This window comes from Canis lupus, chromosome 3 (genome assembly GCF_011100685.1).
Source record: "Canis lupus familiaris isolate Mischka breed German Shepherd chromosome 3, alternate assembly UU_Cfam_GSD_1.0, whole genome shotgun sequence".
In the NCBI taxonomy this organism is placed as follows: Eukaryota; Metazoa; Chordata; class Mammalia; order Carnivora; family Canidae; genus Canis; species Canis lupus.
This window is the reverse complement of record NC_049224.1, coordinates 25816032-25828697: the sequence shown is the minus strand read 5'-3', so window position 1 is coordinate 25828697 and position 12666 is coordinate 25816032. Positions and strand designations below refer to the sequence as shown.

At 34.7% G+C, this 12666-nt stretch overlaps 1 protein-coding gene across 5 annotated transcripts in view; it reads right to left on the bottom strand.

Moving 5' to 3' along the window:
- Positions 1–12666, bottom strand: part of SSBP2 (single stranded DNA binding protein 2) — a 284275-nt gene that overhangs the window by 187426 nt on the left and 84183 nt on the right. For all 5 annotated transcript variants that reach the window (XM_038532429.1, XM_038532430.1, XM_038532432.1 and 2 more), the window contains exon 3: positions 8546–8607. In XM_038532429.1, the coding sequence (XP_038388357.1) occupies positions 8546–8607 (62 nt within the window). The remainder of the gene's footprint in view (positions 1–8545; positions 8608–12666) is intronic.

The following is a 12666-nucleotide window of genomic DNA, read 5'->3' as shown; positions in this document are numbered from 1 at the left end:
GTGGGACAGTAGACAAATCACTTAGTTAATTTAGAAAATAACAAGGTTAAGACCACTATAAACCCTTGATAAATTAAAATTTTAAACTATTATTTTTTTCTAATACTTTCTAATACTTCAAGTATATATTAATGCAAAATCTATGCAATATGCTACATCATATCCTGCAGAAAAGAAAAAAAAAAAGATATATAATCCATGGTATCAATGGCTGTATGTGACTGTGGATACAAAACTAGTGATGAGTTGAATTCAAAATTTCAACTCAATTTCCTATAGCACCTAAATACAACTCTGAAGAAGTTACATCTCATATGTCATCAAGACTTTACAAATATTCTGGGCAAATGCTTTTGGCTGATATTATGATAATATAACACTTATCATCTGAAAATGTGGACTTACGTCTTAGAGGAGAAATTAGGCTTTTTAAGTAGGTGAGATTCGTAACAATACTTGATTTGTTCTTAGCTGGAAGAATTTCATTAACTTCTTTAGTAGCTTTTTTGAGGTCCCACTGAACTAATTCCTTGATTCTCATTAGGACCGAGGGCAGATAATTCTATAATTCCAAAGACACAGACTTCCTCTTTCCACAACCAGAAATGCTAGTGGCTAAGGAGCTTCTCATTTGCTCTCACCTCTACATCTATTAAGTTTGATATAAAAATATAATCTTTGAAATATGGAAGATTCATCATTATGAGTAATGGTTTAGATTTACACAGTTTCTTTGTTTCTAAGCAGATACAAGTGAAAAACATGTGTTTTACAAATGAAGTAGTTAAAGGGGTCAGTCAGTTAAGTTACCTACTCTTGATTTTGGCTCAGGTCATGATCTCAGGGTTTTGAGATTAAACTCCATGTGGGGTTCCATGCTCACCGTAAAGTCTGCTTTTCCCTCTCCCTCTGCTACTTGCCCTGCTTGCTTTCTCTCCATCTCTCTCTCAAATAAATAAATAAATAAATAAATAAATAAATAAATAAATAAAGTATTTTTAAAAATGAAGTACTCAGAGACTAAAACACAGGAATCAAAGCCTGCAAAATATTAATATCTTTGTACTGGTACCATTTATTATTATTAAAAATTTCCCCACATAAATCAAAGGAAAACACAAGATTTCCAAGTTGAGGATTCTCATCCAAACACCATTTTTCTTCTACTCTGAGGATGTGAGTGAAAGTGATTTCACTAGCTGTCAATATCTCTATGAAGTAAGGAAAGCAAAATAGTTGTCAGAAACGTCTACAAGGGCGAATAAACATGCCAGAGGGGTCCAGAAGATGGGACGCTAACATAATTATATAACCTTAATCCACTGGCCACATTCAGGACTTTCTGACAAAAATAAAAATAAAAAAGAAGGAAAAAAGAAAAAACCACAGGAGATATATATAATTTTGAGCAAGCCATGTTACCATAATTTCAAATCATTAATACCTAAGGAAGTTATTTCTCTTTGGCCTCAAAAATATTTTCAAAGAATCTTACATACTCATAATCTATACTGAAGAAAACTATCTATTCCTAACTTACATAAGAGTAGGGTTTTACATAAAATGTACATGTACCTGTTCATCACCTTAAAACTTCCAAATACATGTACTTGTCTTATTCCTTAGCATTATTTAATAATTTACAAGATGCAAGCATTATATCTTGTCCCACTATCATAAAATTCTCACAATACTCTTGGATTAATGATAAATTCATATTTTAAAGTATCATTAAAATAGCTTATGTGCTAAACTCAAGCATCATATACTAAGCATTATACATTCAGCATTTAATCTTCCCATTATTATTTTTTTTAATCTTCCATTATTATGCCTATTTGATCAATGAGAGAGCTGAAGCTTAAAGAGATTAAATAATTTGCCTAGAGGACACACAGTTGATTAGTGGCAGAGCTGGACCTGAACTTTTTAGTTCTTACATCATTTTACCTCTAATGTGAATATGGTATTAAAGAGTTCTCACTTCAAGATGGCTCATGCTGATTATGGGCAAGGTTATACAGCTTTGGCAGTCCAAGCAGTATCAGCTGTTATAAGTGTAGTAGATACCTGTCCTAGATAAGACAGCAAACATTTTGTTATCCTACCTTTGACCCTCATACTCCAACTCATTTCCTGAGTATCCTATGGCAACCACCCCCTCACCCTACATGCAGCTGCCAGTGATGCATGGATGCCTCAATATAGACCAGACTCAGAAGAGACGACTTTTCTGAGTCCCATTTTTATCTACTGTCTAGAATTAGCCACTCAGGATGTTCAAAAGGGAACTGTAATTAATGTCTTATTAATAGTGGGCCACTAAATTCTGCTCTGTGTTGAAGAAATATCATCTGTTACTGAGATGAGCACTGGTTACAATTCAGGAAATTTCAATTCTAATTCTAAATCTGACCTTGAGAAAATAGCTTTTTTCCATTAGTTTCTTTGTGTAAAAAGAGAGAAAATAATATCTGTTGTGTATTTTACAAGCTTTTATACAGATACAAGACATGGTATATGCAAAAGTACTTTTAAAAGAATAAAGGTCCTAAAAATATATTCTAAAAAATTCTCATAACTAGTATGGCAAGAAACAAAGAAATCTCCCTATTAATACAGTAAAATTAGCCCCAGTTTCATTTCTAATCCTTCATATTTAGTGGAAAATTCCATGTTATTTACAATGTCTTCTCATCACCAAATTTTCCTATTTTTTCATTCTTTTCCTATTCTCCCAGATACCTTTTACTTCTTCTTCATAACTTAACCATTTCTGTACTTTGCTTTCTCTCTCGCTAACACTTTTAATTGCCTTCTCACCATGATTATACTCCCATTTTAGTTGTCACCTGCATTGTCTTATATTGCTGTTTAACTTTTTAAAAAGTTTTTACTTAAATTCCAATAAATTAACATACAATGTAATACTAGTTTCAACACTTCCATACAATACCCAGTGCTCATCCAACAGGTGCCCTTTTTAGTCCCCATCACCTATTTAACCCATCCACCCACTCTATTTTAACTTAATCAAATAATTAGTTATGCAACGTCTATTATAGGCAAGACATACAAGAGGAGTAAGAACCAGTCTGCCGATGAAAATTATTATACCATTCTAGTGAGCCAGTTGGCTAATTCAGGCTTTTGTTTTCACATGCATAGCTATACCTGATGTCATCCATTAGATTCTAAAACCATTAGAATGCTAGTGTACTGTAAGATTTGACTTCCCATTCCCAGTGAAAAAACTGAATTCATGATAATCTTAGTTATTAGTATAATTTCCCTGCAATGTCATATATATTTAATTTCAGGATAAAAATACATGGGCCCAAAGTTATTTCCAAAAGTGTTTTACATATAAAATTAAGTAAGAATAAAGCATAATTTCTGCCATTAAAACATTTAATAGGAAGATTTAAGAAATGTCTATTTTAAAATTACACAAATTGAAAAAGACATTAATTTCGGGAGAAAGAAGTTTCTTGGCATTTCTATTTATGAAATTCATGGAAGCATTGGGAACTTTTATTAAAGAATACAAATGGGAAATACATTTTCAAAGGAAATTTGATCTGGGTACAAGTAATGAACATGGGAAGCATGAGAAATACTATAGCGCTGGGCAGAGTGCAAACTGGGAAAGAAAAAAAGTGCTAAGAGAAATTACATTTGAACAAGGAAAAACTTTCAGAAAATAAAATCACTTACTTTCCACTATCCATACTAAAGGCAGAAATCACCCCTCCTCTCCAAGCCCCTTGCCTCTCAGTTTCCCTGCATTTTTCTCCATTTTTGTGCATATTATTTCTTTCTTTAAAAAAAAAAAAAAGATTTTATTTATTTATTCATGAAGAGACGCAGACAGAGGGAGAAGCAGGCTCCATGCAGGGAGCCTGACATGGGAATCAATCCCGTGTCTCCAGGATCACACCCTGGGCTGAAGGCGCGCTAAACGGCTGAGCCACTCCGGGCTGCCGCTGAGCCACCCCGGGCTGCATTCTCTTTCATACATCTCTAACCTCCCCATTCTTTTCATCTCAATCTATATGCATGCTCAAATTTATTCTATTTTAAAAAGAAAAATATTAGGTCCTGTTCTCTTGTTAATCCTGAAACTATTCCATGTGCCACTACACCCTTCAGCTATTCTCAGCAACCCTTGAGGTGGAAAATGAATTAGAGCAGCTTTCTGAATCTCACTTTCACCACTCCACAAAAACTCTTCTCCTCAGGACCACAAAGTTCACCTTCCTTCCCAATTCAGGAAAATCTCTGGGTCCTTTTACTTACACTTGCCGCAGAATTTAATCTCTGCATTAAATGTCCTACCTGGTTCCCATACATTATTCTCTCCTGATTACTCTTCTTCCTCTCCAATTATTTTCCTTTAAGACTGCTCTTCATCGGCCCAGGCTTAAATGTTGACTTTCCTCAGGATTCCAAACTCAGGCCCTGCCCTTACTTATTACACTGAGCCATTGAATCTATAAACATTCTTCGCCTATAGTATGGTCTGCACTAAGAATTTTCAAACCATTATGGACCTGTCTCTGAGCTACAGACGCATATCTCTCTCTGACTTTGTATTAGGACATTTCTATCTGAATGTCAGTTAGGCACCTCAAAATTTAACCTGTCCTAAGATAAATTATGACCTTTCCTCCAAAGTTTGTTGCTCTTTCTATATTTCCTCTTCCAGTCAATGACATCACTGTTTGTCCCAAATCTAAAACCTAGGAAACTTCTTCACATCCCAACTATTCTACTTATTGTTTACTATCACCTTGCAACTACAATTACACTTGCCTTATAACTAGATTTTATCTCTGTTCTCAACTCTCTTCAATCCATTTCTATGTTGATGCCAAGTGAATATCTAAAAGCCCAAATCTAATCATGTCATGTACAGTGTTTAAAATCTTCATGCTTTAATCTAAAACTTTTGATGCATTTCAGGACTTCATAGTCTGGTCTCTGCCCTGGTCTTTATCCTTATATTCTATCACTTTATAGTACTGTACCTACAATTCAACTGAGCCAAGCTACCAGTCATTTCTTGGATTTACGATCATTCCTTCTGAGACTTGATACTAACTATTCCTTAACCAAAATATCCTTCCTTCATTCAACTTCCAGCTCACCTCAGATTCACTTTTTCTATAAAGCTTTTCCTAAATCTTACAAGCTGAAGTAAGCAATCCTCCTGAATTGCTATTATAACTAGTATATACCTCAGTTATAATACTTTAATTGTTTATCTCTCCTATACTTATTTCCTTGAGGGAAGCATAGTTTTATACTTTGTAAATATTTGATGAAGAAGCTTAAACAACAGGACAACTCCATTTTCAAATATTCTATTAAAAAAAAACAGAAGTGAGAACTCACAAAATTGCAACTGGTCCATCCAAAAGGGACCTTGCATTTGACAAAATGAGCAAGCAGTAAGTGCTAGAAGAATACACATTATACTATTCACCTGGATCTTAACAGCATTAACAGCTTCCTGAGTTAAAAAGAAAAAGTAACCCTTATGATAATCCCGAATCCCTAATCTACAGCACCTATGATAAAGTGAAGCTCTAAAGAATTACAGATTTAAAAAGTCAGGCATCTCGTATTGTCAAGATATCAGTTCTTCCCAACTTAATCTATAGATTCAATGCAATCTCAATCAAAATCCTAACAAGATATTTTTGCATATCAACAACTAATTCTAAAGTTTACATGGAGAAGGAAAGACCCCGAACAGTCAACACAGTATTAAAGAAGAACAAAGTTGGAAGGCTGATAATATCCAACTTATAATATATGACAGTGTGGTATTGGTGAAAAAAAAAAAAGACGATGCATCAATGGAATAGAAGAGAAAGCCAGAAAAGACCTACATATGCAGTCAAATGATCTTTGACAAAGGAGTAAAGGCAATGGAGCAAAGATAGTCTCTTCCACAAATGGTACCAGAACAACTAGACATCCACATGCAAAAATACAAATCTAGACAAAGACCTTATATTCACCACAAAAAAAATTCTTAGAAGATAACAGGAGAAAATGAAGGGGATGACTTTCATTATGGAGTGAGCTTTTTAGATACAACACAAAAAGGTATAATTTACAAAAGGAATAATTGATAAATTGAACTTCAATAAAATTAAAACCTTCTGTGATAGACAATGTCAAAAGAAAGAGAAGACAAGACATGGACTGGGAGAAAAAAATCTGAAAAAGACACATTTGATAAAGGACTATTATCCAAAATGTACAAAGAACTCTTAAAACTCAACAATAACAAAACAATCTGATTAAAAAGTAGGCCAAAGACCTGAAAACACACCTCACCAAAAGGGATATATGGATGGCAAATAAACATACTAAAAGATCCTCCACATGCACATGTCATCAGGGAAATGCAAATTAAAATAAAAAGATGACACTACAGATCTATCAGAATGGACCAAGTCTTAAATACTAACAATACCAAATGCTGGTAAAGCTGTGGAATAACAGGAATTCTCATTCATTGCTCATGGAAATGAAAATGGTACAGTTACTCTGCAAGACAGTTGGCAATTTCCTACAAAACTAAAAATATTCTTACTATAAGATCTAGCAATCATGTTCCCTGATATTTACACATACATGATATGTCCATACAAAAACCTACATATGGATGTTCATAACAGCTGTATTCATAACTGCCAAAACTTGGAGGCAACCAAAATGTCCTTCAGTAGGTGAATATATAAACAAACCCCAGTACATCCAGACAATGGAATATAATTCAGCACTAAAAATAAATGAGCTATCAAGCCATGGAGGGACATGGAGAAACTTTAAATGCATATTGCTAAGTGAAAGAAGCCAATATGAAAAGGCTACCTACTGTATGATTCCAACTAAATGTGGAAAAGGCAGGACCATGGAGACAGTAAAAGGACCAGTGGTTGCCAAGGGAGGGGTGTAAAAATGGGAGAAATGAAAAGGCAGAGCACAGAGGATTTTTAGGGCAGGGCAGTGAAAATACTCTGTATGATGCTATATTGATGGATCATGTCATTATACATTTGTTCAAACCCACAGAATGTACAACACCAAGAATAAACTGTAATGTAAACTATGGACTTGGGGTAATTATGAATGTGTCAATTGTATGTTCATCAGCTGTAACAAATGTACCATGCTGACAGGGGATGGTTAATATGGAGGAAGTTATGCCTATTTGGGGCAAGAAGGTATATGGGAAATTTCCATACCTTCCCCTTAACTGTGTTGTGAAACTATTAAAAATTGCTCTTAAAAAAAAGATTCTAATGAAAAAGAAAGAAAATCAAAGGGACCTCCGAAACAGTTAACAACAACAAGAAAAGATCAAGCAGATTTAGGGCCCACAGATGAGGAGACTCAACTACATTCAGCAAACAGCTAAAGTTTTACAATCTAGATCTAGGTATCATAAATACATACTATGTAAAATGAAAAACTGACTTTTATAATATATAAGAGCTCAGTCTTAAACCCCAGGAAAACAGCACAGTGATAGTGCTTAACTGCAATAAACCGTTGATCCAAATACAGGAACAGCTCTGAGCCAAAGGACTGCACCTGTTCCTGCCATACATATGTGAGACAAACAAGGGAAACCCACAACCACAACTGATCGAGTGCGGTTCCATTCACCACAGAACTTCTAGTAAGGCATGTTTCCAGGAGAGAGGTTAAAAAGATGAAGGCATTAAATAACATACCAAGGAAACAATGTGCATGGCACAAGGAGAGCACTTTTGTTATTTTCCTTTTAAATAAGAACAGAAAATGCTTGTAATTGAAGAAATGCAAAAGAACATTCTACCCTAGCTTGTCCATGCAGACACCTGAACTGCCAACGCTGCTGCAGAAAAGTCACATATTTGGACATACTGGTTTTACAATGAAATTTCTAAGTTCTGTTATCAACTGGGCCTTCAATTAGTCTGATGGTCTTTTTTGTGTTCCTACACAGTTCTATCCCTGAATCTATACTGAACTATTTCATGGTTTGTTTTTTTTTTTTTTTTACTACTTTTCAGTGTCTTAAAAATTCACCACTACCTCCACTTTCAGTATCCTTAGGTTTAGATGAGATCATGAAGGTCTAAAAGCCAAGAAAGTCCTCACCAGAAACAAACCATACTAGCGGCTTGGTCTTGGATGTCCAGCTTCCGGAAGTGTGAGAAAAGAAATTTATGTTGCTTATGCCATGTAGTCAATGGCATTTTATTATGGCAGCCTGAGCTGACAAATACAGAATCATACTTACAGTAGGAGATTCCATATACCAAACTCAATTCCATCTTGACTCAACAGTAGTACCTTTAAGTTAAAGAACACTAATCTGGTTTTGAGCCTGACTTTTTTTAAGTGCTATCTTTCATAAAATAATTATAGAAAACAAAAGTAAATAAATAAAAAAGAAGTATGAAATCATAAACAAGTATAGTGCAAGACCACTGGAATATATCATCAATCTAATAAAAATGGAATAAAAGATACTTACCACCACCAAGAATGTAAGAATCCTGGTGGTTCCCCCAATGTGATGTTTTTTTCCCATCTTATCTAAAATGAATAAAAGAGATATTAAGTACTTTCCTAATAACACCTTTTCACACATATTACAAAACAATATTTTCCCATTTAAAATACTAAGGTAACATATAAGATTTTAATCATTTTCATATTATGCTTTATTCAAGTTTTATAAGTACTCATTTTACATAGGGATTTGTTGACTGGATAGTTTATGAGAGAACATGCCCATCATTACTTTCCTGAATTTGCTTCCCACTATGCCAGGATTTTCAGGAGAGACTTTGGGAACTTAAGGCACATCAAAATCACCATTATTAACATCACTATGAAAATCAGTTATCACTACTAACCCAGAAATTTGCAAATGACTGGACTTAATATGTGCAGACTCCCAATTATGCCTTAAGGATTGAGTTCTGATCAGGAATAAATTCCTGATTTGAGAGGATGAGAGCAAGAAAGCATAGGTCTTCCATAAAATAAGATTTTAAAAAAGAGGGGTCCCTGGGTGGCACAGTCATTCATGTGTCTGACTGACTCTTGATTTCCACTAAGGTCTTGATCTCAGCAGAGTCTGTTTAGGACTCTCTCTCCTCTCCTCAACGTCCTCCTGTGTGTGCTATCTCTCTCTCTCTAAAATAAATAAATCAATCCTTAAAAAATATTTTTAAGAAAGAGTTCGAAAAAGATAGAGATAGGATGCCTAGGTAGCTCAGTGGTTGAGCATCTGCCTTTGGCTCAGGGTGATCCCAGATTTCTGGGATGGAGTTGCACATCAGGCTCCTTGCGTGAAGCCTGCTTCTCCCTCTGCCTGTGTCTCTGCCTCTCTTTCTGTGTCTCTCATGAATAAACAATTAAAAAAAAAAAAGCAAAGAAACAAAAACGAAAAAAGACAGAGATATTAATTTTCCAAATGTGTCTATTTCAGATGAGTCGGAGTTCACTACAAAAAATTTAAAACAAGGTTGGTATCTCTCAAAAATTAAAATTTCTTACTAAATACTCTTTATAAATTGAATTTAGAAATTAGAAAGCTGGGTAGCTATTTATAAGCACTGATAGTGGTAAATAAAAAATAAAAATCTTTGCATTTAGGGAGACTATACTTTAGTAGAGAAGATAGACCATAAACAAAAAAAAAAAAACAAAAAAAACAAAAACAAAAACAAAAAAAAAGGAAAGAAAGGGAGAGACTGTATTTATATTATAAGTAGAAGGTGACAAATGTAAGGAGGAAAACAAAGCAGGGAAGGAGGATAAAGAAAATAGAAAACAATAAGAAGTGAGCTATAATTTTAACTAAGGTGATCCAGAAAGCCCTCAAAAAGAATTTTTATGCAGGGGTGCCTGGTTGGCTCAGTCAGAAGAGCATGCAGCTCTTGATCTCACAGTCTTGATCTGAACCCCATGGTGGATGTAGAGATTACTTAAATAAATAAAAGAGCTACAGGAGAAATTCCAGGGATTAATGAACTTGAATTCATAAAGACTAAATATGAACAATGAGCCAGAATATGTTATATAAATATAAGCCAGATCCTAACTTGAATTCTCCTAAGAGTAACACAAATAATTTTTATATCTATACTACCTTTTATCTGAATTTCCATTAATTATTATTGTTATCTTCTTGGTTCACAGAAAAAAATAAGGAATGGTAGTATTTAGTGAGTCTGAGGATAAATAAAACTCTGATGTCCTGATGAAGTTATAATCTAATAAAAAACCTGTGTCTCATCTTTCTCTCAAGCTTTTCTCTTACCATTTTTTCACTAGTTGATGTCTTCTTGAAAGGGCATAATAATGAACCTCACAGATATGTCCCAGACACTTAAGCGTTCCTAATCCCTGGAATCATCCTAATTATAAGAACAGCAAGTTTTTTACAGTCCTCACCTTTCATCTCAGGTCATCCTAACTCAACAGATTGACTATTAAATAAAGCAGATAGCTCTACATTCAATTAAAAGGGGAATGTGTGATGACTTGGGTACAGTTAAAGTGGCATGACTAGGTCTCAATGCTGGACTATGCTGGAGGTAGGATCAGACTCACAGCCTAAATGAGTCCCATTGTGCTATAGCCAGTGCTTAGCAGTTTCCCTCCCACACTTCTACAACTTCCACAACCAACCATCATCAATTTCAGGAGATAAAGTAATCAAGGAAAATACCTACATGCTTTACATTCAATATGGACTTTTGTGAAAGGAAATCTACAAGTAAAGCACTTTTTTTTTTTTGCATTTGTATTTTTTTAAGATTTCATTTATTTTTTTTTAAAGATTTTATTTATTTACTCATGAGAGACACACAGAGAGAGAGGCAGAGACACAGGCAGAGGGAGAAGCAGGCTCTACGCAGGGAGCCCGACATGGGACTCAATCCCAGGTCCCCAGGATCAGGCCCTGAGCTGAAGGTGGCGCTAAACCACTGAGCCACCAGGCTGCCCTAAGATTTCATTTATTTATTCATGAGAGACACAGAGAGGCCGAGACATAGGCAGAGGGAGAAGCAGGCCCTGCAGGGAGCCTAATGCAAGACTTGATCCCAGGATCATGAACCTGAGCCAAAGGTAGACGCTCAACCACTGAGCCACCCAGGTGCCCTGCATTGGTATTTTAAGCAGTATTACATCTTACTGGTTCTCAGAGAAGCTCAAAATGCTTCCCATACATCAACTTTTCCACCCTTATAATAACCTTTACTACATAAAGTTTACATTTCTTACTTTAAATTCCAAGTATGTGACAAAAGCAGCTAAAACTTTGGCCCATCATGTTGAAAATAACACAAAAGCCATCCTTTTATAGTTACTGAATAAACAATAATTAACATTTTAGGTATTTCCAAAGAAGAAATGGTTCTACATAGGAATATGTTTCCATAGTGAATGGTATTTTTTGCCTCCAAACTCATTACTACAGTAGGTATTACTAGTTTATAGGAAGCATGAGATAAGGCTAAGGAAAACAGAATTCTGAACTATATAAAACTAAGGCACATTCATTGTCACATTGTTAGAAATGATGAAAATTAGAAACTACCTGAAAACATCCACCAACTGTGAATGTAAAATAAATTTTGATACTTACATATTATAGAAGTATGCAATCATTAGAAAGAATATGTCTACATGCAAAGGAAGCCATGTCATATTGGATTTTTGAAGTTGGAGATTTGGAAGATTAGAGAACAATATATATAGTATAAACCTTTATCTTTTTAATGATTTTTTTATGGGAGGGAGGAAGGGGCAGAGAAAGAGAGAATCTTAAGTAGGCTCCACACCAAGCACAGAACGTGACATGGGGCTCAATCTCACAATCCTGAGATCATGACCTGAGCCAAAATCAAGTTGGACACTTAACTAACTGAGCCAGCCAGGTGCCCCTAAACCTTCTCTACTAAAGAAAAATATTGTGTATATATGTATGTGTGCATTTGGTATATATATGTTAAAGAAATCATACCAAACTTAAAACTATTATCTCTGGAAAAGGGTAAAGGAAGATTCATATCTTTCTATGTAGTTTATTTTTTTTAGCAAAATATGTTTTAATGATAGATATGGCTAGGGAATGGCCTGAAAATATCTCTAAATATCAATAGTCATTATAGAAACAATTCTTCTATTTATGAAAAGGCATTTTCTGTTGTATTGAATTTCATGGGCTTCAGGCTTTTTTGGGTATCCGAATGATATCTAGGCAAACGATTTCTCTCTCTATTCTATTTTTCCTTCTTCTACTCCCCCAGCTCCAATATGTATTCTTCATACTAGAGCTTTTTGTTGTTGAATCTCCACCTCCCTTCCTTCTATCATTTCCCCAGATAAAAGCTGTATTCTCCTATAACTTACAGATAAATCTCAATGCCCATTCCCACTGCCATATTCTACATTTTAGGGCCTTGTCTGTGATTACTCTGTGTTTCTACAATATGACCTCGCATTTCCAGCATTTCTATGTAGGTGGAGAGCCAAACACTGAATGAACAAAAAGTATATTGGTAAGACATGCCATATAGTTTATAAATGATAATTATAATTTACAAATAACTCATACTATCTAATATAGCAATTCTT